The sequence below is a fragment of the Lagenorhynchus albirostris genome, chromosome 11 (genome assembly GCF_949774975.1).
Source record: "Lagenorhynchus albirostris chromosome 11, mLagAlb1.1, whole genome shotgun sequence".
In the NCBI taxonomy this organism is placed as follows: Eukaryota; Metazoa; Chordata; class Mammalia; order Artiodactyla; family Delphinidae; genus Lagenorhynchus; species Lagenorhynchus albirostris.
The window spans coordinates 34,629,403-34,656,951 of record NC_083105.1 but is presented as its reverse complement, the minus strand read 5'-3'; the positions used below and the strand labels follow the sequence as shown (position 1 = coordinate 34,656,951).

The 27,549-nt window shown below is 34.5% G+C and overlaps 1 protein-coding gene across 1 annotated transcript; it reads right to left on the bottom strand.

The window, feature by feature from the left end:
- Positions 1-326: 326 nt before the first annotated feature.
- On the bottom strand, positions 327-27,227 carry SLC6A15 (solute carrier family 6 member 15). Its single transcript, XM_060164752.1, has 11 exons — positions 26,924-27,227; positions 23,800-23,957; positions 23,306-23,432; positions 22,092-22,273; positions 14,904-15,014; positions 11,547-11,788; positions 11,256-11,448; positions 10,170-10,362; positions 7,172-7,331; positions 2,683-2,845; positions 327-1,570 (listed from the first exon to the last, which is right to left on the bottom strand). The coding sequence occupies exons 1-11, from the start codon at positions 27,210-27,212 to the stop codon at positions 1,190-1,192; spliced, it is 2,199 nt and encodes a 732-aa protein (XP_060020735.1). The 5' UTR covers positions 27,213-27,227; the 3' UTR covers positions 327-1,189.
- Between the last annotated feature and the right edge of the window lie 322 nt (positions 27,228-27,549).

Below are 27,549 nucleotides of genomic sequence, written 5' to 3'. Positions count from 1 at the left end.
GACTACATTAGAACACCATTTAACCATAATACTATCTTTTTCCTTTGTCTCTAAAGTGGTGGTAACTCTATTAAGCAGCTTATTAATCCCTCTTGGAATATGACGATTAATTATTATGAAATGCCTAAGTGCTGACAGAAGTGCAAGATAATCTAGTTCAGGTGGCACAAGAAAAGTCAGTGAGAAAAACAAACATCATTTTTTAACTTTGTTTATTTGTAGCTTAAAATGTAATGCCATACAATTTTAACAGTCACTTAAAAAAGGATTTATATTTGCAGAAAACAGAAGCAAAACAGAAAGATATGAAATAAAATGCCATCTTGCTTCAAGTTTTCAAATCAGTACTTAGAGTACTAATATACATCTATATACATTGCAAGTATATTTTACAAATATACTATGAGTAATCTTGAAACTGCAATAAATACCAAGTAGGTTTTTAGGCACACGCATAAAAAAATGCGAAATCTGCATAATTCTTGAGAGTGCTGAGTGACTCATTGTTAGATCATTTTCACACATATATTTTACACAAAATATACAGCCATCACACACATGATCCCCAGTCACCTCAGAACCTCACCTTTCATCCCAGCATTAGTGCCTTCTTATTCTTTGATACTATTGCTCTATACAGCTATTACGTAAGAAAATATTTTGCAGTTTTCTTCAACTAATTGCCTAAGAAGGTATCAATGCTACCAAAATAAGTACAGCCTATCTACACAATATGTTCATGGAAGTGTGCTGAGTGGCACCAACTTACAGAACTGGTCATTGTAACCCTGGGGATTACCCTGAAGGCAAACTTATAGATTTTGAAGTATACCATTTTTGAGTTGCCCATACCATGACATCCAGAAATTATTAGAAACTGAGGTAACACCTGTGGTTTTTAGAGATAGGAATCCTTGAAAAAAACACCAAAGGTATTTTTGAAAATTCTGACCAACATGGACCTCAGTTATTGTACACTGTGTCTGTGGCTCTTTCTGTGCAAATGTAAACCAGAGAATCCAAAGGAATGCTCATGTTGAATTTACATACACTGCTAGGATTAAAGATCACAGCCATGGAGCACCTGAGATCGCCCTCTGATAAGCGAAGTCTATCGCTTCTCTTAGTAGAGCCAATGTTCATTGACAAAAATGAACCAGATAAAATCCCACTGATTTTTGCCCCCCAGCTACAAGTCAGATTCTGGCATATCTGGCATATCTGGCATATCTGCCATCAAGTACCCTATTCCATATCGTCCATTGGGAGCAGTATCCAGAGTTGGTGATCCACTCTGTTTTCTATAAATATTTTTACCAAAATTTGGAGAGGACATCTCGCTTGATATCTTTCCATGAATGAGGCTTGCATCATCTCCCTCTAAGTTTATAGGCTCCTTCAGAACCCGTCCTCTCTTATAGGTCACAGATGCTAAATTACCAGAACTATCGTCTATAAGGTTGCAGCGACGAATGATGAAGACAATTGGGACAGGCAATATTGCCAGGACCATCAGAGAGATACAGACAACCATTCCCCACGTTGGGTAGCTCAGAAATTCCTCTGATGCCTGTTAAAGCCAAAAAATAATTATTAATAATCTCTTTCTCTGCAGGGACATGAAAAAATATATATTTGTCTCAGGTTTATAAGAAAAGAATCTGGTCTAGTCTTATGATTTTGACTAATGAATTGCTGTGGGAGTGACAGTAAGCAACTTCCAGGGCAAAGCCTTAAAGGCCTTGCTGTTTCTGCCTTTGTGTCTTAGAATGCTACCCTGAGTCCATAATGCCTGGAAGAAAGCAAGAATGAAAGCTCACATAGAGCCCAGGTCTCCAAGTTTAATCAACTGTATGAGTTAGCTCACACAAGACCCAAAGAAGAATCATCCAGCTCATCCACAGAACCCTAAGAAATAATAAATCATCACTGCTTTCAGTCATTAAGTTTGGGGGTCATATGTTACTAAGCGATAGTTACCTGTTACATGTGCCACATTATCTTTCTAAAATCTGAAATTAAATTTTGAACTACATCTAGCCCCAAGGGTTTTGGTAAGGGATAACAGACTTATTTGTTTAGAATAGTCTTGAATTTAGTTGTTATTATATAGAATTACTGACCGTAGGATAAAGGTCAGAGGTATCTGAAAAATAAGCATTCTGATTTTCTAACTGCTAATATGTACTTTAAGATTGCATTACTATGTAGCTATAGCAACATGACATCAGAAATTGAAATAGTCGTGGCTAATATAAAACAGTTATAGCAAAACTTTACTTCAGTATTTACTTAAATTATGTATACATGGCTAATGAACAGTTTCATTGTTAGAGTATCTCAGATATAAGTTAGTAAATTTATACAGGAAAAAATATTTCTGGTGGTTTGATCAATATGTTTTCTAAAGTCAAAGGCCCAATTGGTTCATCTATGGTGACATGAATAAAATTACTTTAATGAGGACCAAGTCAGTACTTTTCATGTACTAAAAAAGTCTACAACATATAAAAAAATCGTACATATTTGGGGCCAAAAGAACATAAAAATCTCAAGATCCTCACATAAAAGCAACACCATTCATTTAACCGCAAACTATACTGTGAAAAAAGCAAAAAACAAAAACCTCTAAAATGACATTTTATGTATATTTTTATCTACCTTCCTTATTTTGCATTTTACCTTATCTTCAATCCATGCATTATAGCCAGGAGGACTTAATCCCATATTCACAATGCTAGCAATTAGCAGTGATAATAGCATTAGAGGAGAAATATATTTCCACATATAGTAGTAATATCTGTTGGGAGCAAAGCCCAGCATATCCTTTAAGTCTTCCATAAACCTAAATAGAACGAAGGAATTTAATTATTCCTCGAGTTAATATAGCTATATTAAAATATGGTAAATTACATGTCCTTTAAAATATGCATTATATCAATGGTTTGATGGGGGTTAACCATGATACCCTATGACATTTTACACTGAGTCTAAAAGTCATATTGGAAGGTGACTTATAAATTAAGAACATTTATAAAGTAAAATGGAACCAGTTTACTGTAATTTTCATTTGGAGAAGGTCCCTGTAAGTCAATTACTGGAAAGTCTCCTCCAACTGATGATTTCCACTCTATGAACACAATATTTGCAATACATTAAAATTTCCTTGTTTTTTTTTTTAATTAGCCATATGTAATATCATCCAATCCAATTGGTGTTTATATTATCTGACCTCTCATTTCTTTTGGTAGTCTGTTTTTTCAACTGAAAGAAGGTCCATACATTGCAGTTGATGTATGTGTTTCTCAGACCATTTTTCATCTCTAAGTTCCTCATACATGTCTTCACCGTTTCCTCTGATTTTTTGTTGAATCATCTGGTCACTTTGTCCCACAGTCTGTATTTGGCTGATTGCATTCCCACAGTTTTGCTTCACAAGAGCATTTGATCCTCCTATTTCCCATGAATTAACACTTAGACCTAGTAATGATTAGGCTTAACATGTTCTTTTTTTTAAGAGTCAGGTTACTGAGGTACTTTTTGCCTGAAGTAAAATTCACCCTTTTTAATTGTATGATGTTAACACTGTCAGGAACATGTAGCCATTTCATACTAGTCCACATCCCTTAATGTTTATCTCGAGATAAATATTTACTGCCCACCCACCAGCCCTTGTATTAATGTTTCTGCAGACTTCTTGGTTGTCTAAACCTAGTTCTCTCATAGATTCTTCAAAAAGAGATCGTAGTAACTATATTTCCTAATTTCTTGCATGTTTCTGATTGTTTGTCTGTGGTCACTATACCTGAATGTCAGTTCAGCTGAATTTAAAACCTGTGGCTTACGTTTTTTCCTTGAGAATCATACATATGTCTAATTACATAATATTGTTACAAAAATTTTGTTAACTATTAGATTTTTCTCTTATAAGTAATCTTCTTTGCTGTGTTTTGTTTTGTATTATTTTTGCCTGGATGCCCTTTTTCTTTGTCTTGTAGTAACAAGGCTATGTTAGCTAGGCTATGTCCTCGTGTTGGCCTTTATGTCTATTTCTCCAAGAATATTGTTTGCCCTTTCAACATTCAAATTAATTATTTCAGGCAAGTTTCTTCAATTATAGTTTTTAGCATTTGTTCTGGCTACTGTTTTTAGAGGCCTTCATTGTACATATGCTGAACCATCTTTGCTTAACTACTGTGTTTATTTATTTCTCTTAAATCCTTTGTTATTTCTCCTTGATTTTCAAAAGCATCCCTCCTTTCTAGCTTCTAATTCTTCTGAAATTAGGCACTGTGCTTATCATTTTTGTTTTCTTTTTAATTTGATCTTCATTTCTTAAGTGTTTTTCTTTTATTTACAATTATTTCCTGAGTTCTATCACCTCTGTTTTCAAATCTTCCTTTTCTCTAATTATTATAATTCTCAATTTTAAAATAACTGATTTCTGCTCTTCTTTGGTGGCTTCTATCATTTTTAAACATTTATTTCACCTCATTTTGAAGTATTGTTAGTTTTCCATCTATTTTGCATGTGTGCTTTTGTTGTCTGCAGAGATTTTACTCTTTTTTTAAAAAAAAAGATTTTACTCTTTTTTTTTAAAAAAGGAAACTTTTCTTAAGATTTGGCCACAGTTAAGTGAAATGAATTTTCCTGTGTGTTTTAGGAGGGAGGGATGGGCCTTTCCTCTCTGTTTTTGCAAAGTAATCAAAAAAGGTGGCCTCAGAATTTCTCAGTTCTGTTTACCTCTGCTCTCCTCCTCATACTGACCTGGACTTTCTTTTCCATGGACCCTACTACCTCTCTCCTACTCAACTCAGGTTTTGCTCCCACCACTTTTTCTTCAGTGAAGAGCTTTATCTTGGAAGAGAACTTTGGGTTATTCATTTCAAGAGTTTTTAGAGACCAGCACTGATGATCTTACTGTATTTTGGTCCCTCTGCACTCCGCAAAATGTGGGCAAAGATCCTATAGAATTTCTCCCAGTTTAGCTCACTGTCTTCCGATCAGCCTGCCACACATTGCAGGGAGGACCTGGGGGTGACTGGAAAGCTGTCAGAAGCCCAGCTGCATATCCTCTACCATCTCCCACACGGAAGTGATATCACACAGGTCCTGTGGCTGCCAGTGGTTTGCCCCAACCTTTCGTATTTGAGGGTTCACAGGAATATCTTCTTGCCCGTGTTTATGGGTATTTAGTTCTGCTTTCTAGTCATTCTTTTTCTCTTTTATTTTTAAAAGGAGACTCAGGAAAATACAATCTACGCAGCCATCACTTTCAGCTTTACAGGATCTTCCTTCTCGTTTCCTCTCGTTCATATTTCTTCCTAATCCCTAACTTGCTATGCTCCAATATTTCTTTTTCTGCATTTGAATTTACTGTCTCAAAGGTTTAGGTTTTGAAAGCCTTCTTTCTCTCAACTCTGTGTCTGGAAATGTAGGTAAATGTGGCAGAAGACAGAGAAGAGCTGAGCTCATGACACTGTTGAAGGTGAACAGGAAGAATATAAGGTTGCTACGACATTTAAAGGAGGGGAAAGTAAATAAATGAGAGCATTTTAGACAGGAGAATTCTAATTCTGCTCGGAGGACAAGATATGAGCTTTAGAAACCAACAGACCTGGTTGCGAATCATAGCTCCATCATCTTTTAATGTATATCTTAGTCCTTCTGAGCTTAATTTTTGGCATTTTTGAAAAAGATAATACCTGTCTTGGAGGATTATTGTTAGACTCATAGACAACATATGCAGAGCACACTACCTCACATACAGCAGAAATTTATAGATGCAAGTATTATTAGTAGTATTATTCTTCCTGTTGTTATAATGATTATTATTTAGGAACTACTAAAAAGAAATATTTACTACTCTGCCTATTGTAAATGTTGAACTGTCTAAATGGAAATCTAAATTATGATCTTATTGATCCATAGATCAGTCCAATAACAATGTCAAATTCCAACACAGTGCAGGTTAGGAGTTGGGGGTAGCTTGGTATAGAAATATCTGGTTTTGAAATTAAAGTCCTGGCTCTGCAACTAACACACTGTGTCCTGTACAAGTAGGGCCAATTTTCCATCTAGGATATGGGTAATATTAGTTACCACAGATTGTTATAATGACTAACATTAAATGCGTGTCATACAGCTATTACTACTATTGCTATATAGTACATGATCATTAAATGTAAGTTCCCCTATCTTTCCTTGCCTGGAGCTTTTGCCAGTAATAAAAACGTTCTTTAAGTTTTGTCGCAAAGCTCACTCAATACCAATAAAGTTCTTTATGTTGTTTAAGAGGACTCTGGTCCTCAATTAACTTATTCCTACTTCACAGAGACCTCTAATAAGCTTGATGGTCTTATTACCTTTAGTTAATCCATATATGTTAACTAAAGACCACAACTTTAAAAAATATTGGACAAGGCCTCCAGAAACTTTTTTTATTCTGAGACTACTCTAATGCTTCATTTCACGCCAAGTATATATACTTTTCAAACCGATCAGGTATATAATTCAAAGGTTTAAGCATCTCATGAAGTCATGACTCCACATAAATAAGAAGTTTATGTACAGCAAATGGCATATATATCCTGGAGCATCATATATATATGCCACTTCCCAAAATTGGCCTGCGACATAAAACATTGTGTAACATGATAAAATAAGGCATTTTATAGCATAGCAAAATAAAATTCCTCTTGTAAAACAGGTTAGCAACGTAATTAGAAGTATAGTCTTTAGAGTTAAGCAAACATGGCTATGAATCCCAGGTCTGCCTCTGTTCAGGTGTGTGACGAGCAAGTCACTTGGTGTCTCACGAAGCCCGCATTTTCTTATCTGTAACAATAGCTGAAAACAACTGAACGAGGTTCTTGGAACTTTGCCAACATGCTCTAAACCTTGGACGTTCCTATCTGATAACCAGAATTAAATCAAAGCTCCAAAATCCTAAACTACATTACCATCAACACCATTCTACCTAATCACCTAATAAGGGAATATACTTCATTAAAATTATCGAATGAAGAGGAGCCTGCAAAAGATTTGATTTTTGTGGCGAGGAATTTTTCCCTCTAGTCACTTCCCTCCTCTTCTAAATGAGATCTATATTAACAATTGGTCTTTCCAAGAGAGAGATGAAAAATGAATGCATAAGAGAGAATATACTTACTTATCTATGCCATAAACAAAGGATACAGCAATATTCTCCAAAATGACTACAATTAGCAGAGGCAGGGTAGCAGAATAATCATCAAACATTGTAACAAAGTAATTCCCAGAGCGCTGCACAAATATCAGGCCAATACAAAATGCCAGAAGACAACAGATAACTGGACCAAAGGAATAAATAACAAAATTAAGCCCTACTCAGAGTCAAGTCTTTTAAACTTCATTATAAGTTATTATACACAAACAATAATTTTGTTTCCACTTTTATAAGTTGTCAATGATACAAATAGGATACCTTTCCTGATACCATGGAATATAACATATTGGGAATTAGTTACTTGGATTTAGCCCCAGATTTAATATGAATTCATTGTAAGACAGTAACTCAACTCATCTCGAGTCTGTGGAAACGTGTTTACTAAACACAGATAACAAATGAGGCAAAACTGAGGATATATTAAAAGTATAACTCTCCATGCCCTTCTTCTCATTATTAATAGCAAAGTGACCTTTCCATGTAGCAAATGTTTGTGGGTCATTTCTACTTTTAAGGATGTTTTATAGTTTTGGAAGCAATACTGAATTTTGAAATTAATAATGAGATTAGTGTAGCTTATAATAAGACTATGATAACATGTATTTTTCTATCTGATTGAAATATGGTTATTGTTAAAGCATAACTGAAAAAAATCTGATGAGACCTTGCCTTAGCAGCAATCCATAGCTCTGTCCTGATAGTGCCCAAACAGATTAGTTGGGAATACATCTGTGACAGGGTTGGGCAACCTGATTCTCCAGGTAACTAAGAAGAACCATCTAAAAGGAGTTTCTGCAGCAGTACTGAAGAAAGATGCAGAAACTTCTAACCAGCTACCCTTAATATAGAAAGTTAGAATTCTGGAATCCATATGATATTCCCATATTTTTGTTAGACTCTTTATTCTCTCTTGCACGTTGGTAGAGAAGACCTCAAAAATAAAAGATGACTGTGTTCTCTTTCTCAAACAGCTTTTAGCAGAGGTGAGTAAAAGTGAAAGAAGTGGAGCAGGTAAGGGCAGTTCAGAAGGGGAGAAAAGACATCCTGGGGGTTCCATCTGATGGGGGTTCCCTAAAAATCTCAATAAGTATGGGTTAAATTAAGCCATTTCCTCCATCTTGTAAGCGCTATGCTAGTGGTATGAGTTACATCGTACATAAGTTCATATTATATATAAACACACCATGCAGAAAAGGAAAAGTAGCATTCACTTGGAGTCTAATGCATATTGAAATATTTGAATGCTTGTCACAGCAAATTGTACTCAAAGTCTCAGGATCCAAGTAACTAACAGAGCTTGGATTTGAACCACAGCCTGTGTCCCTCTCACTCTCTCCTAATTACATTATAGTATAAGGTAGATAGGAAGATAGTGTATTCCAGGTGGTAAAGACACTGAGAGTTTTGCTGATGATGTGAGAGGAACAGATAATGAGTAAGTCATTTATCTAAGTCCTACTGTGCTATCGGAGGAGATGAAAACATCTGACAAAGGTGATGGGGGAACATTTCATCTAAGTATATAAAACATGACTCAAAGTAGAAGTATGATCCCAGAATACAGGTAACAGGCGTAGAGAGTATATTCCTCTTTACTCTGACCTAAAGGTCTTCCGCTGGGAGTTACCAAATACTCACATGTGTGTTTCTCCCTCTACACTGTTGTTTTCCCTTTAATTTTGCAAACCCTCTTACCACAGGAGGGTTGGGATATGGGGCAAAGACGAGGAAAGCAGCAAAGATGACTGTTACTTAGTCTGCATGTCAGGCAGGGTATTGATAGCCTTAAAATAAATAGAAACTGCAGAAGTAGAGACTGCCTTTCAGGAAAAGACAGAGACATTTCTCATTTATGTTCAGCTGAATCAAAGATATTTAGATGTAAATATCTCACAAACTGCTGAAATTGTTTTATACACACACACTTAGCAGAACGTTGAGTGATAAAGATATATATGTATTTGAGAGTTATTTACACATAAATTATTACTAAATCTTTCAGAGCTAAAAACAGAGCCTTGGGGAGCTTGTGTACCACTGCCCAGCATTTAAGATCATCTATGTATTTTTTCCAATTAATTATTGCATCACTTACCAACACTGGTCTGGCTGGCTTCCTCGCTGCTTCCTTTGTCTCTACTTGGCTATGTTTATGAACACTATCCTCTGACCCCTGAGAAGACCCCTCCCCTTTCGAATTCAATTTCCATGCCTTTCGCTGACAGTTCCCTCATATATTTAGATGACCTCTGCTGCGTCTTAATTCGTAGAACAGGTAAAGTCCCTATCATGCTATCAGTATATTACATGGTACAAGTCTTATCTAGCCACCTTGATTTTAATTATCAGTCCTATTCTTTTTAGAGGAGAGGCTCTCCTATATCTCTGTATCTCTGTTGTAATTTCTCTTATATCCTGATATCCCTCAAATGTTAGGACCACGCAACACACAACCAGTACTTTAATAACTACTTGTAGATTGGACTTTTAACAACCATCAATATTGATAAATTGTGTTATTGTCTTTCCTACCTAGATGTATTAACTTCTATCAGGCTACAATTGCTCTTTTATATGAGAACTCAGTTTAGGTTTATCAATTTCAGCTATGCACTTTTGGAAAATCCAATGACCTGAACTACTATTTTTATAATTATCTGAGTTGAATACAAAATTATACATGAACATTCTGTGACTTTGTTCTAGCGTCAGTAATTCATGATAATGACATTATTACTAATAAAGAGTAATAGAATAAATGATCACTAATAATTAATAGAATCTGTATTAAGTATGTCATTTGCATATTATATAAATAAAGCCCTAAATAACAAATACTAGTATTATTAATAAGTAGACATTAATAATAAACACTTTTCCTATTTCCATCTCCGATCTCTCACCAAGGGTAAAACAGCCCGCCACATTAGTTCAATGAAAAGTCAAATACATAAAAACTAACCAGTGAGAATTTCTTTCCTCACTTTGAATGTGTCCACAATGGGTGTGATGATCCCTTCAATGGTTCCAAACATGCTGCCAAGCCCTAGATTTACCAGCATGAGGAAGAACATCACTGACCAGAAGGGAGATGCAGGGAAATGTGTCATTGCTTCTGTAAAGGCAATAAAAGCTAAGCCAGTCCCCTGAACAGCCTGTAAGATACACAAAACAGCCACGTTAATACAGAGCAATATGAAGTGCTGGCTATATATACATCAGTTGCAAAGGGCAGGAGAACTCTGAATAATGCATGGGAGTTACTGGAGATAAACACGCTGATACCATGTTGTCTCCTAAGAAACTGTGCCTCTAAATAAAATTCAAGGTGATCATGTTATCTCATAAAAACAGCAGGTAGACCAAAATTTTAAAAGAACTTTAAGAGTAAGTTAGTAATTAAATCTTTCCTTACAGAATTCGAGATTTTTATGTTAATGATGGCTTCATCCATAATTTCCTGCACGTGATTCTTTGTTTAGTCTCAAGTACAGTTAGCTATCTTAAAGCAAGTGATTAACAGCCAATTTCTCCATTATATTTTCCTTTTTGCCAATGTAAAGAGAGGGTGACAATTAATGCAAGGCTATTTATTCATGTTCACCTATGTCGTGTTTATTAAAATGTATGACAGTGGCTAGAAAAAGGACTTAATCATGACTTATTGAACACAATTATTAAGATGAACAAATATCATTCATGTGTCCAAACAACCATACAATATGTAAATGATAATTGCAATTCAAGTTTTGTATTAAATATTATACCAGGAAAGGTACCAGACTAATTTCATTTTCTGGGATGAAAATCACCTAATTTATACCCATATTTTAAATTATTGTGGCTTAATCAGTGAAACTGCTTTTCAAAGTAAAACAAACATTTTTGATTTAAGAAAATATGTTCTCTGAAATAAAGAATGTGAATTTTGAAACAGCATGATCTTCCACAGGTATTTTAAAGATCATTTTCCTAAAAGAAGTCTTCTGGGTAATGCATATTTTAAGTTAATAAGAATTATTTTATCGCATAAACATAGCCTACTAACTTTATTTAGCTCATCTTCAATTTGACAGGAATTGAGTTGAAGAGAAGGAAACTCTTCTTCTTTCACTTTTTGAATGATGTCATAAACTAAGTGATAATCTTCCGCAGTAACAGCTGAAAAGTTGATATGATGGGGAATAATATCTTGACTAATGTTGCCCATTTTCACAAGTTTGATGACCATTTCCAAATTTCTGAAAAGGAAAACAACATTAGTGAACACATGGGTTTGGGAAGGAGATTTTTTAATATAATTATGCCATCAAAAGCTAAAGGAAATCAACAACCATACTCTGCAATGCATTTCTCATTTATGACATTTGCTTTGAAGCCCAGAACTGCAAACACCACCAATGTTGCCAGGATAGAAGTAAAAAAATTGATGAAGGACACCAGGACGGCATCAAAGTGGCAGTTGTTGTCTCTCTTGTTGTAGCTTGAAAAGGCAATGACGCCACCAAATCCCAGACCTAAGGCAAAGAACACCTGAGCTGCAGCTTCTCTCCAGACCTTGGGCTCCAGCATTATTTCAAGCTGTTTAAAATTAAACAGAATATAAGTCAGCTGCAAAAAAATATTTCAGAATAATCTACAAGGAATTGGTTCTATTGTTTAAATATATCATTATGCACCCAAAGATTATTTAAAACAGGGGGATAGTCTGTTCTTAAGTAGAAAGAACAAATTTTTCACTTAGGAATAATACAAGGAATATGAATAAGAAAGGCTACAGACTATTGAAACTTTAGACGGAGATGTTACTTAAATACGCGGAGAAAATACGTATATGGGAATTTTTAACTATCTTTAAGACAAATCATCAAAGGAGTATTTGGGAGAGAAATGAACTATCTTCAGTTATTCTTATTTATATCTTTGTTTTCTTTCCAAAGCAAAATAAATCAGTTAGCCATAAAAGGTAAATAATTATTTAACAAATACCCTAAGTTTTGTGTTTTCTGAAGTCTAACAGCCAAAGCAGATAATAATTATAAGCTGGGTAGAGCTGAACTATTTGTACTTTGCATATTCAGATAGGTATTATTCATTCATTGAGTAGTTTCCTGAAAGCCTTTTCTTTGAAAACAGAAGAAATTCAACCATATCATCACTAAGACCTTTTCAGATCCAAAGTTCTAAAGTTTGGAATCTGTGCTGAACATATATTTCAAGTAACTGTGCTTCACTTCTTAAACAATTATCACTGTATATAACCAGACCTTTTAAATGGAACTATTAATATTAGCCATACCTGGCACAGACCTCAATAAACAGTTAAGTTTGATTTCAGTAGCAGTCGTGTTTAAATTGGTATTTTATCTCTTTTCACCATTGCAGTGAAATTGCCTTTATTGGGAACAATGCCAAATGTGGTTAAGAACATGAGTTACATAGACATTTTCAGATCCTGATTCTGCCATTTAATAATCTAAAAATAGTGCAACCTAGGGCAGGTGGCCTGTCCACTCTGAGCTCAAGCTTTCTCAACTGAAAGATGAGAGTAACAAGACATGTACTACTTATCACATTGCCTGCTACCCTCGAAGTCCTCAATAATTGCTAACATATGGACTATAGTGGCAGGCAGACTGATAAGCACTTTATATGGATGATCTCATTTAATATTCACAACAATCAATGAAATTGTGGCTAATATTATCTGCATCTTAGAAGAGTTAAGTAACCTGCCTCAGGTTACACAGCACTTCTGGGGTAGAGCTGACATATGAACACAGGTAGATTTCAAAATGCGTAAGCTCTCAAACATTAGGATATGTTGTTCAATTAATTTTAGTGATTATTACTGAAATTTATGCAATGTTATCATGAAACATAATCATGATTATATTTATAATTTATTTTCAATTAACTAAAATATGCATACTGTTTACTGACTATCGCTGCTACATTACCATTCTATGGTTGATACCCATCTAGTAAAATACACTCATTCAACTGTCTATCTCCACTTTGCCCACTAGATGGCAGACAACACCTATGTAATAAAGACATTCTGATTATTTCCAATTCAGGAATTAAATCTCCATTCACTGGGAATATTTCGTGTGCTTAGGTACTTTCTCCCTTACATAAATAATGTAAATTAAAAAGTTATTGACAACTTCTTATCGTTATTATATTAACTATCATCCTACAGTGGCCTAATACAGAATCTTATCAACAGTCCATGAAAAGTGAGCTGAAGAAATAATTAACTCTATTTTAATAGTTATCTCCAGTTCTGGTTTAAAATGTTAACAATGCTGCAGCTTTAAATACGGGGACCGTGTAAAAGCATCATATCAAAGTATTTAGAGTCTAAAGTATCTATTTAAATTAAATATTTAGAATTATGTCACAAACAATTGCCAACACAGAGAAAGGTGATATTCCAGGAATTCACAACAAAGCTAGTTGTTTTTAACTCAGAGAACTTTTTTTTTTGATATTGCAAATATAAATACTTTGGTCACTAAGTATGGCCCATCTGAGGCTGATTTAAATTATAATGCAGCTGAAATTCATAAATCTGAAGTAATTTTTCACTGAGGAGTTCCAACAACTCTAAATGATAAACAGAACTTTAGAACTATTCGAGAAAACCAGATCACAGTGTCAACATTTTTGCTACTCGAGAATGAACACCACGTTGGAACCAGATACACAAAGAACACAGCCTCTGTGACACAGTATCAAGGCAGCTGCCAGGAGTGACAATTCCAAGGAGGCTAAAATCTTCTGCCCACATCTCTCAGCACCATGCTTGGCTGCACAGTCATCATTCAGACAACTTCCAATTTCTGAGCTAATTTTGAAATTGTGTTTTTATAACTCATTGTCTGCCTATGATAGAGTTAGCAAACTAATGTGAAGTGTAATGTCAGTGTATAACCAAAATATATGTACACCTCAAACTTGATTTTTCCTGTCAAATCAATATAACAAGTCCACAAGGATTAATCAAGTCATCTCTAAGTTAAACAACGGAGTCTAAGTTCCGAGCCTTTTAGGAAACCTAATGAGAATTTTCCTAAAATGCATACGCATTTATAAAAGTTACAGAACTTCCCAAATGCACTAATGTTAAGTACTATTCTAGAAAATACAAAACTGCAAAACGAAACAAAGTAAGAAACCTTGAATTTCTCTGAGACAGGATTTAGAGGGCAATAGGGTTCTTAACCTGGGTCCATGGATTTTAGGTGATCTGTCAACCTCCTGAGACACTAACCAAATTAATATGTTCTCTATTTGCTCTGGTAAGAAGATTCCATTATCAGGTTTTTTTCAAAGGGGTCCATGTCAAAAGGTTAAGAACCACTGAAATAGAGGAGGAAGAGTAAAGACTGAAAAGTTCTAAAATATACCAGTGTAAAAATGGGAAGTTAATTTATTATAAAATAGGAATTTTTGAAGTTTAAATAGTGAAACTCACTAATGGGGCCTTTAAAATTGGAGAGAGATGGATATAATTATAGATGTCCAAAAGCTCCGGTTTTACTAGGCTGGTTAACATAACAGCTATAATTTAATAGTCTAGTGCACATAGGTTAGAACAATTATCCCTTAAATCTAACTGTGGGAACATTTTAACAATAAACATAAGGCTTTTGTGATCATAAGCCTTAACTAGAAATACAGTACATACCTCAGGGGTAAACATGTGACGGATGCCATCAATTGAACCATTTAAAAGGAGTGCTCTGATTAGGAAGCATATAAGTACCACATACGGGAACAGAGAACTAAAATACATGATCTGCAAAGTAAGAAAGATTTAAAAAAAGTGAGACATCCTAACGACTATTTTCTTTTTCATAGTTAAGATTATGTGTTCTGTTCTATACCGTGAAAGTGGCACTTTTTATAATATGATAAATAATACTTTTAATACCTTGCATAGCCATCATATCAGAGTGGCTTAATAGCCTTGATTCAATGTGACTAGTTAAGATTCTGAGATATAACAAAAAATAAGAAAATTTTCCTTATTTAAACCCCTTTTAAATAGCCCATAGGTATGGTGTAATTTGAATAGTGTTGATTCCTTACAGTTCACAAAACAAGCAATATTTAAGAGAAATGAATGGACACTAACTCATTAACAAATTTCTACTTTATTGTTTGAGGTAGCAAAAAAAAAGTCCTTTTTTTGTTTGTTTTTAATTAAGCAAAGTTCCATTATAATTCTATAAAGCTTCTGGAGTAGAGAGTGGTCCTGTTAAAGTTCCTACAGAACTTGAATAATAGTGTAGAGATTTTACGTTCTACTTCAGAAGTTTCATCATTAAAGTTAAGCAAATGTTTATCATAGAAAAGCAGTTGTCCTAACCAGACATGTACTGCCTCCTTGACATCTCCATGTGGTATCCAAAACTTTCCCGATTTTCCCCCAAAGCTGTCCCCACCCAACTCCATCTCCCACCACCCATCCATTTGCTAAAGTCAAACATCCAGAAGTAGTTCTGCACTATTTGTAATATTCTAGTTTCCAAGCTACCACTCAGGTTATCTCATTCCCTGCTTAACCCACTCCAGGGATCTCTAATGCAGTTGGAGTAAAAGGCGAATTTCTCCCTCTGTCCTGCAAAGCCTTAGACTAGGCTGCCTACCTGCCTGCCCCACCACTCTTCCCCCAGCTGAGCTTCAGCCCCGAGGGAAACCAAGCACTTTAGCTTCAGGGCCAGAGCAGGCAGTGCCCTCAGTCTGAGGTATTCATTTCCCTCATCTGTCCGAGACTCGCTCCTCTTTGTTATTTTACGTCATATCTTCATTTTCTCAAGACTACCTAGAACACCCAGAATAAGGTCATGCCTTTTTCTCATCCAGTATACCTCCATCTGCCCTCCTCTATGCCCCATGAACCGTCAATATTATTTTGTTTTGTCTTGAAAGCATTTAACACTGTTGAAATTATCTTGTTTATTTGTTAATTTTCAATCTCCCCTACTGGAATATAAGCTCTGTGAGGGCAAGGACTTCTTCTCTCCTGTTCACTACCAAATCTCAAATACCTAACAGAGTTCCTAACACATAGTACGTATATAATACTTATCTGAGGAGGAAGGAATGGAGGAAGGGTAGGAAGAATGGAGAAAAAAACTGCCATAGCAGAGGATGGCTCAGGCAGGTTAGAGATATGGAATCCTATAGTAACTGTAGACAAACAATAGGTAAGTCAACACAATAATTTGCCCCTCTTCTACTGTTCTGTATACCTTATAATTATATTAAGCATTCTAAGAAAAAAATTAATATTACAAATAAAATCTCAGCATAATTAGAAACCCATATTATTTCTAAAAATAATTATATTTTAATTAGTTGTAAAGAAATATAATTTTTTGATCATTTCAAAATGGTATAATTTTTTAAATTTTTATTTATAAAAATGGTATAATTTTTAAATTGCATCCATTCATCCACCTTTCTTGATTTCTTCTTATCAGAATGCTTTTAGATGGAGTACATTTTTTTCATTCTTTCTGCCTCCTTTTAGCATTCTTTAAATTTGTGGGTCTACTATATATCTATTCAAGTAGGCTTGATCTCACTTGATTACAGCTATTCCTTTTATGATTCTTCTTCACAAATCTTGGGGCTAACCAGAAGCATGGATTCACCTTTGCACAATTACTTTTTTTGTTGTTTTTTTTTTAACAGAACTCAAATTTGCTGCCTTATAAATGACTTAAAGGACTTCCATTAATGCATTTATTTTAAAAATGCAAATGGGGCTTCCCTGGTGGCGCAGTGGTTGAGAGTCCACCTGCCAATGCGGGGGACACGGGTTCGTGCCCCGGTCCGGGAAGATCCCACATGCCGCGAAGCGGCTGGGCCCGTGAGCCATGGTCACTGAGCCTGCGCGTCCGGAGCCTGTGCTCTGCAACGGGAGAGGCCACAACAGTGAGAGGCCCACGTACCGCAAAAAAAAAAAAAAAAAAAAAAGAAAATGAAGGCTGCACACTAAAATAATCTGGATAGTTTGATTATGATTTTTTCCAATAAATACAGTGTACCCTCAGTATATTTTTAATATAATTTCAAATTAGAAGCTAAAGGAAGAAATGATTCTTCCTGTATGTGTATTTGCCCAGGCTAAACAACTCTAACACACCTGAATATGGTTCTCTTCCCCACATCCCATAACAACTGACCAACAAGTCCAATTGACTCCAAATTTCATCTGTCCCTTCGTTTTCATCCTCGGTGATGTGTCACTTTTCACTATTAGCTTCCTCCTCATTTTGCCTCTTGATTTTCCCTGCCAGCTCTCCTCTTCATCCCTGAAATTCATCACCCACACTGCTACCAGAAAGATCTTTCTAAGGATCTGATGGTGTAATGAACTGCTAAAAATCTTCAAATATTTCACACCGTTTGTTAAGTAACAGCCAGTCATTTTACCACTGTCCATAGATACTTTAATACCTGCAGTCAACTTACATTTCCAGCCTCATTTCCCACAAGCTTCACAAATTGTATGTAAAAGTCACACGGGGTTACTCAGCAAACTTTGGGCTTTGCACATGCTGTTTTCCATGCCTCCAATGTCCTCTCTCTGAAGTTTCTGGTGAACTCTTCTTCAACTGTCAAACTCTAGCCCAAAAGTTACCTGCTTTGTGAAGCCCTCCCCCAATTCCAGATTAATTTCAGTGGCTGCCTCTATGCTCTATACTCTCATACACTTTTTATTTGTACATCTTACTGCATTTATTCTGCTGTCATTATTTGTCTCACCCATTAAATTATGGGTTCCATGAGGATAAAGATGGTGGCCTATTAACCTTTGCACATTCTTAGATACTCAAAAATATTGTACATTAAGAGAGAATTCATAGGAAGTTTTCCTTTCTGTACACATTCCCTAAAAAAAAAAAAAGAAACAAAAAACCCTCATCTTTATTTTACAGTATTTTAAAAATTAGGTACTAATTATATGATGAGACATTTCAAATTTCATTTATTAATTCAACACATATTTGAGTTCTTAATACTCATCTGGCTTCAGTGATAAGACTCTGATAAGATAAGGATAGCTTCGTCCAAAAAGGAACAGGAAAATTTCATGTTGGATGCAACATGGAGAAAAGTAATAGTCAAGATTTTAAACACTTAAAAACTTAAGTAGTAATAGGTAGTGTTCACATCTGAATTTTTTTTCTTCTGTGAGCAGGTAAAGGACAAATATTTAATCATTAAATTCTGAGATTTAAAGATGTGTCTTAGGTCAGCATTTTACAGAGGTATCCATGTTGTGCTTTTAAACACAAATTCATTTTATTTAATCATATGGGTCTCATAATAATAAAATTGTCAGTTGAATAATATTATTGAAAATAGTTTAAATTCTACCTGACTATATGTAAAATGCTACCCCAAACACTTTCTCCTTATTTTATATTTTGCATTGCTACCTGATATTATTTTATGATTTGTTTATTGTCTGCCTCTGCCACTAGAATGGACATTCCATGAAGACAGGTATTTTGTCTGCCTTGTTCACCACTGTACCTCCTGAGCTAGATCAGTGCCTGGCACATAGTAGGTGCTCAATAAATATGTGTTCAGTGAGTAGATGAATGACCCTTAAGTATTATTCTTAAGAACTTGGAAGTGAAACAATGAAATATGTTTCTCTGGCTGATTTTAAGACTCCCTGGGCCTTAAAAACTGACATGCCTTTCACAGTAAGTACATTCAGTAAGAGACATAAGTTTATCAATCAAAATGTTACATGAAAATATTTTCATTTTACTCAACTATTAAAAAAAAGAAAATATATGAAATCATTTAGTTGTTTTTCTCTCTTACATATTAAAATGTTTATTTTAAACATACCTTCAGAAAGAGTCATTCTCTTTGAGGATTTCATAGCCTAGTTCTAACTCTGCCACTTATCAGTTGTTTAATTCTGGCCAATTATTTATTTTCCCTAAGCTTAACTTTGCAGTAAAATGGGGATAAGAACATGCAAATCATCTTGCTGCTAGAAAGATTAAACAAGCTAATGTATGTAGAGTACTTACTTAGCACAGTAGTAGTACTAATGGCAAAGTAGTGCTAGTAGAAAATATTAGAGTTAGAAGAAAGCCTAGAGCTTCTCATTTCTATCTTTCCCCTGGGGGCAGGCATCCCTTGCATAGAGGCTCCAACAAAGGGACATGCAACCATACCACCTCTGTTGGACCACCTCCAGTAGTGCTGAGCTCTCTACCACTGTGCAACTGATTTCATTGTTACTAGGCTTGATTCCTGAAAGGTCTTCCTTTCCTTGAAGATTTACCACCATCCCGCCACTCTGCATAATTCCAAATATTTGATCATGGTCCTGTTCTCTGTGACCACACAGAATAAGGCTATTCCTCTTTTTATTCAACTATTGGAAGACTGTGATCACAAAGCTGAGATGGCTCTTTTCCATAACAAAGTAGTAAAGATTTCAGTAAAATCCAGTATTACAGGTGTGGTTCAACTGGCATGTGCCTACCTGACCTAAAGGAGAATGACACTGTCATACTCCTGTCTTAATTCATGCAGTTTCAAATTAGCATTGTGTGTGTGTGTGTGTGTGTGTGTGTGTGTGTGTGTGTGTTTTGGCTAGGGATATCACAAGTTGACTTTTCTTTCAGCTGCTAAATTCTCTAAGTTTTTTTTTCACATACTACCCTTAAACTTCATTACCCTTAAACCATATATCTCTATACTGCATTTGTGTGATTGTTTATTTGGAAGCTTTTTTGTTTGGCAGGCAAACAGAGCTTTACATTTATTCCTAATAAATTTCTTATTATATTTAGCTCATTGTCTCAGAATGAGGAATTGTCACAATTTAGATGTTCATAACTTTGTTCATATTACTTACAGCTTTCTCCCCATCTGTGCCTACTAAATTTTTTCTTCAAAGTCTGCTGAAAAGCTACCCTCTCCCTGAAGCCTTCTTGTTGAAATAATAAACTACATGTAGTCTATAAATTGTATTAAATTTTTCCAGATAAAGTTATATTACACGACATAAGAAAAACATCCCCAATGTTGTGATAGGAAAAGGATGAATAGTTCTTTAAATGATAAGACACATACTCAGGCAAAGAAGAAATAAAATGTGGTGGTAAGACTCGAGCAGAGGGATTTTTGGACTTCTTTGGCTGACCATAGTTGGTTCTCTTTCTATCAAATGACATCACCTTAGGAAGCACATAAATGTGGTTAGATTTGGCTTAGGAATCTAGTCCTTTATTTATAACTTGACTGTAATGGGGCCCTGACATAGTAGAAGACACACCAAATGGAACGAATTAATTGAACTTACTTAATCACAGAATACACTAACATTCACAGAATATGGTGTTATCTACCACATTCATTTCTACAAAGGAAAAATGGTATAGAAGTTCCATCAGGAAGGTAAATGTAAAATCAGCTGTGATTAACAAGTTTAAAAAAAATTGTCAAACATTTCTAATTAAATATGAAGTAACAGGAAGCAAAGATGAATTAGACAGACTTCGCCTAAAAGAGTTCACTTTTTGTGGGAAAAAATATACCACAGTGAGAGACGTTATAGTGTTGCAATTAAATAACATGGGCTTTAGATTTAGACAGAGCTGGGTTTGATCCAGGTACTAGCATTTACTAACTGTGATTCTTTGAGCAAGTTACCTGTTTTCTCAAACTTGTTCTTTTATCTGTAAAGCAGGTCTGAGAGTAGCAATTACTTCTTAGAGTTGGTTTTTGTTTTCTTTTTTTTTTTTAAGATTTAATTGAGATAAAGTATATATAGCATTTATCACAGTGCCTAGAACAAAGTAAACAGGTAATAAATTTTGCCTTCTGTTATTGTTCTTGTTCTCATCATTATCAGAATCATCTCCATCATCATCATTTATTACCACTACTACTGCTGCTGCTACTACTACTACTATTCCCACTCTTACTAGTATATCATGGTAAGTGGCAATATGTTAGCCTGGAAAGATATATGATCAGATCTATGCTTTGGAAAGAAAAAACAGTAGAGATGGGTTGTTAAAGGGCAGAGAGAAGATGAACCAAGATTAATTCTTGCTATGGTCCAAACAAAAGAAGTAGAGAGCTTTAAAACAATGGCAATAATGATGGGAAAAAAATGTAATATGGAAGCAAAATAGTGAATAACAATTACTTTCCTAATGCATCCTTTTAAAAAATTATCTGATTGACTTCCTGGGGTATCTAGAATTGACTTACTGTCTTTCTCAAGCACAGCCTTATAAAATTTTCCATTTGCCCTGGCAGGCATGCCCTTTAGTCTTTTATATTACTCTGAGTTCCTTGTTGAGATATATCATAACTACCTAATGTTCATATCTTTAAGAAACACTCCACACTAGACTATTTTAAAATCTTTTATGCAACTTTTCCCTAGAGCACCTGTAGTAGAGAAAAATGAATGATATAATACAAATAAACAAATTCTTTATTCTACCACTTTTCCCAATTTCCATGATTGGAACTAATCAGAGAACTAAAAACATTAAGGTCAGCTGAATACCAGCAACGAGAAAGGACTTTTAAGTATTGACAAAAAAGCTCAAAACAGATCTTGATAAAATAGGGAAAGATTATAAACAACTTTAGATTTCATTATAAAACACTTATATCTTTATTTATGTCCTTTCCTTGATTTAAATACATTTTTTAAAGCACCACTTTTTACCCATCTTTAATTAACTGCCGAGAGAGTAAAGTGCTACTTGCAGTTTGCCCACACAGGTTTATAGTGGGTGGGGGAGATAGTTCCCAGGAATGGTGATGAGGTGATTAGCAGAAGCAGGAGGGGCTCTAACATACTAACTTTTCCAGAAGACTGAATGCCTTTGATCATAGCCAAGCACACCACAACCCAGGCAGCCAGCAAGCAGACGGTCATCTTCCAGTTTAAGCCCCCACTTTCAGAAATGGAACTGGAAATATTCAGTGCTTCTCTGTACCAATAATAGGTAGTGGCAGAACTTTTTTCGCACTCTGGCTCTACGACTGTAGAAAGAAAGGTAACACAGTCATTTCAGACTATAAAGAATAATGAGGCCATTTCCCCCCCAGTAAGCCTGTAAATCAATTCTTAACTTTTCCTAGAAAAGTACTACTATTCTACAGAAGCATTTAAATCCACAATGAAACCTCAACTGTGCAAAAATGTGAAAAAGTCAACAGACATGAATCCTCTTTGACATTTGTTATTACACATTTCTAAAATAGGAATATGTGAGATTTTTATCAAGGTTATTAAAATGTATCAGGTTTATAGCCCCTTCTGCCCCCAGAATTATCTGATTGACTTCCTGGGGGCAGAGCTGTCAAAAATGCTAGCTTCTAGCCATGTGTGACTTTTGAAATGGAGCTGGTTTAGAGTGACTAGTGCTGTAAATATAAAGTACAAAGGGGCTTTTAGAGACTTAGTATGAGAAAAACAGTGTAAATTATTACATAACTAATTTTTATATTAATTATATGTTGGAATGTTAATATTTTGGATATATTGGATTAAATAAAATATTTCACCTGTCCCTTTTTACTTTCTGTAAATATGGCTACTAGGACATCTTAGACTACATATGTGTGTTGCATTCTATATTTACTGGACAGCGCTAGGGAATTGTTCTTTATATTCTAGGATATAAAAATAAATGATAAGAAAACCATAGAAAAACAACCCAAGACATAAAAACAATTCCTTCAATCTAAACTCTTTTTGTCCTCTTTTTTATTTTAATGAAACTGTAAGGCATCAATAAAGATACACAGAATAAAATATTGTCAAAATTTACAATTGAAGGCTTATAATTGTTTACCCTAACATCATGGGGCACAATAAAATTACTTGGAAAGAGCTAGATAAATTAAATGATGCCAGACATCTATCTTTCTGAGTATGTCAAGGAAAGTTTGTTATAGTAACAATTTTGAAAGATTTTTCCACATTATTTAAAAAGAAGAATCTTGAAAGCTCCTGCCTTTACCAACTGTATGATCTTTAGATACAAAAACACTACATGGTACATGTCTTACAAGTGTGTGAAGCATTTTTCACCAAAGGACACTGATCCCAAGGTAGAGGTTGCTGAAAAGACTGAGAAAAATAAAACAAACTCCAGCCAATGATGACATTGTAGTAAAGAGCCACAAAAAAGCATACCTGCAAAATAAAATAGTGTGATTATATTAAACCTCTCATGCCCCTTCCTTTGAAACAATGAGATGAAATGCATAAAACCCATTTAATACTTTAAAAAAAAACCTCCTTATTTTATTTTTATTTGAAAAACATTATCTTTTCTAAAACGATGACTCTCATAGACCTTAAGAACATGCGTTAACAAGATTGAACTACATTTAAATTTACAGCTTGTTTTGTGTATTAGTGCAAGCTCCAGTAGTGTTTTTTTAAAACATGATTAAAGAGTTGAGTAGAAATACACACTCAAAGGTTTCATTTAAATTCAAACTATATAATTACAAACCCTGTAAAAATTATAAGGCATATACCATACCAGGAAACTTACTACACAACTTGCAAATCCAATCCCTCCCAGTTTAGGGCTTATGTAATTCCACACACCAATGCTTCCTCGCCGAATTCTTTGACCCACGGAAAGTTCCAGGAAAAAAAGGGGAATACCTATTACCAGAAGCAGTATTAAGTATGGCAAAAGATAGGCACCTACAGAAACAAGAACAAATAAAATGGATTATATTTTCAACAGTCACAGGAGAGAATACACTAATTCTGATTATCTCATGAAAGATGATATTTAAACTTCCATATAGTATAACTACAAAGGACTTTAAAGAAAATGCAATTTCATTACTTTAAGCTTTCTGGTATTTGAAACTTGAATTTGACTGCTACAAAGAGTTTCTGATAAAAAATAATTATGAAAAAAGTAAGGATACCAATGAATAGTTTTAGTTTCATTTTATTGAAATGGTAAACCAGCTTTATTTTTTGTAAAAATAATTGCTTCCTTAAAATTAATTATTTTCTCAAATAGGTTTCACAAACTCCTGGAAATCTTATTCATACGACATTAATGAAGTCATTTATTAAATTTTATTCAAACTCATCTAAATCATGCATTTCAAATCTGATAAATCAAAATGAGTGAGATGTTATGGTATTAAAACTGACTCTTCCTAACTAACAACAGGGAAGAAGAAATGGCTGCTTAGACTGAAAGAGAAAAAAAAAAAAAGGAAAAAGAACTTCTACCACAGACAAATGTCATTTTTTCCCATATATATATATATATATATATATATATATATATATGTCATATAAAAAGTTCACTTCAGGAAACAAGTAATTTTTTGCTTTCCAAAATTCTGTTAAGGGGTAGGGAGTACTGACTAAACTGAGCTATTTAATAGCTATTGTAAAATATATGTGCTATTTTCCTTGTAGTAAAGTTTTCATACTTGAAAAATATATATATTATTTTACAGCTAAATTTCAATTTAAGACACATGATTAGTGACTTTAAAATGTACTGAACAGCTTGACAATGTTAATATTAGACTCTGTTAATTGATAAAGTCAAATGTGAAACCTGTACTCATTTCTACATGAGAATACATGTACAGGTGTGGGAATTCAGCCAGAAGAAATAAGTTAACCTGTGAATGGTCACCTGGATAATGTGGGAAAGAGCCAGGCTTTATAGTCAAACTGACTTCAAAATTTGAGCTGGTAGCTTCTACATTATAACACTTATTAAGCTTAACCATTGTGCTTTCAGTAATATCTTCAGACAAATCAACTTATATTGGTCTATTACTTTTTATTCTGTTATTCATAAAGTGCCTCAAATGATGAATAAGATTTAGGTAACCTGAGACTGTTTGACTAAACAGTCAAATACCTAGACAGCTCAATGCCATACTGCACGCTGAGTACTGCCTTTTGAACTCCAACAGCCATCTTGAAACGATAAAGCCCATTGGTGTTTTATAATGTCACTCTCTAGCATTTGTAATTAGAAGAGAGGAAACAATACTAGGAAGGGCATCTTGACTCTCTTTATATATGAAAGAAAGTAAAGAGGAGGAGCCATTTTTGCTAACAACTGATTACTATGAAATCCTTTAGAGCTCTCCACCAAGACAAATACTGTATTAAATGGAAAGCAACCTGAGTTTTCAGCCAAGATAGCGGTCTTCCTTAATAGTATTGCCAGTTAGGCTCATAAGGTGAAAGGTCTGAAAATCAGAATTCATCTTTTGCCAGTCTTGCAAATGGGGATGATTTGTGAGAAACAGAAAGCAGGGCAGTACATAGCTGCTTGTAGCTGATTTAATAAATAATTCATCTGTGATGTTAAAGACTAGCTAGAGGAGCTTGCTGTTTCAGTGGAGTGATGGGTAGTGCATCACCAACTTCATGTACTGATTCTTACCACTCTGGCAGATTTGTCAGACAGGCTACTTTTCCCCAAACCTGTAGTTTTGTCCCTGGTTGAATTAACTAAGCAAGACCTTAAACATATTTTGTCACCATGACACCTTAGCTTTTTATCTATTGGTGACTGAAAAGAAACCATTTCATATATGAATGGTTTTATTATTTCATCTGATATATAGGTTGTAACTACATCAAAAATAAAATAAAACCATGTTTTTTTCCAGTCAGCAAAACTATCACAAACTGGAATCAAAGACCAAAATATTCAGTCTTTCCTTTATGTGCTGAAATGCTGCTTACAGAATATTTAGTGTTTAATCACACTTGTTTGAACAGCTTCCATATATGTATATGGTAAAGATAGTAATGGTAAAGAAAGTAAAGCTTAATATTAAAGTTATTTTAATTTAATAACCCAAATGTTAGTTAACTTAATGTTCAGTTTGACTTTGGTGTACTATTGAGCTTGTATCCTACATGAACAATGTACTCTCTTGTATATGGTTTTATTTTCTTGATTTTAAGACAGTTTTCACTAAATAACACCTGGTAATTATATGCACAAATACAAAAAGCTAAATATCATGTTGATCTAGATAATATGTTTAAAATTAGGAATGGTAATTATCATCGTAAGGATGCTAATATCTGAGGATGAAGACTATCTGGCATTATATTAATTATCTGGTTAAATTCCTTCTACCAGGATATACAAAGTTCTGGTCAGCATTTGAAGACTACAATCGTTCTAAATTATATGAAATTTTTGCTTTTTTGAAGAGGAAAACAACTTAAAATTCAGAGTTAATAAATTGTGGACAGAAAATTCTCTCTTGTCTTGTTCACCAATATCGTCTCATATCAAAAACTTGAGGACTTTTCTCCAAAGTGAATAACTGATAGGCACAAGGGATGGAACACTGGTTAGAAAAGTCAGTAATTTAGAGATGTTAATAGCATCCACAGAAAGAATTTGAGAATTTATGACCTTAAGCAATCCTTGAGTGTTCATAGCAAGCCATCTGCTCCTATGGAAACCTAATCTGAAAACAGAGCTGAAATTCAGAGCTGAAATTACTTCCAGCAAAAGTGTCTCCCTAGTTTTACAGTGGAATTCATAGTTTCTAAAATAGTGAAACTACAGAAACAACAGGGGCTATTTGACATAATCAACTGCAATTTTCTCAGCAATGTATCACTCAAAAAAAAAGCAGAAAACAGAAACTTACCACCCCCATTCTTCTGACAGAGGTATGGGAATCTCCACACATTCCCTAATCCTACAGAAAATCCAACCTGGGCCAGGATGTATTGTAGTTTACTGTTCCAAGCTGGTCTTTCATCCTCGACTTCAGATCCTTCTTCAACATCTGTGTCTTTCTCTTCTTGGACGTCAACAATTAGTTCACTTTTCTTAAAGGCATCATCAGCTGAGTCTTCATTGGAAAGAAGGTCTTTGACAGACTCAATAACCTCATCGTCTAATTCTCTTTTTACCACCTTGCTATTCTTAGGCATTGGAAAGTGCGGCAGTGGTATTTTTTTTAATTCCCTTTTGGTAAGTTTGTTAATCCTTTTTAAAAATATGTTAGTTGATAGGAATAAAAGATGGAGGAGGATATCAAAGGAATCTTTGATTCAAGGTGATAAAGTCTTATGGATCCTGGATCTCTATGTCCAATATTCTGTGGGTACCTGTAAAATTTTAAGTTGAAAAACAATAATATTTAATAAGGAAAAATATTTAAAATACCAAAGACCCTTTCTTATTAATTTTTAAGGTGCAAACTCTTTCTACAGAGTGTAAAACATATGACTGTCCTTGACCTTTCAGAGCTTATTATTTCCAGAAGTA

Bases quoted from the DNA above. Each gene is read 5' to 3' on its own strand.
- SLC6A15 (XM_060164752.1), bottom strand. From the start codon at position 27,212: ATGCCTAAGAATAGCAAGGTGGTAAAAAGAGAATTAGACGATGAGGTT. The intron at 15,015-22,091 runs GTTAGTATGTTA...CTTACTTTGCAG, and splicing joins GCATTCAGTCTTCTGGAAAA to ATCATGTATTTTAGTTCTCT. The intron at 7,332-10,169 runs GTTAGTTTTTAT...CCTTTGGTCCAG, and splicing joins GAGGAAAGAAATTCTCACTG to TTATCTGTTGTCTTCTGGCA.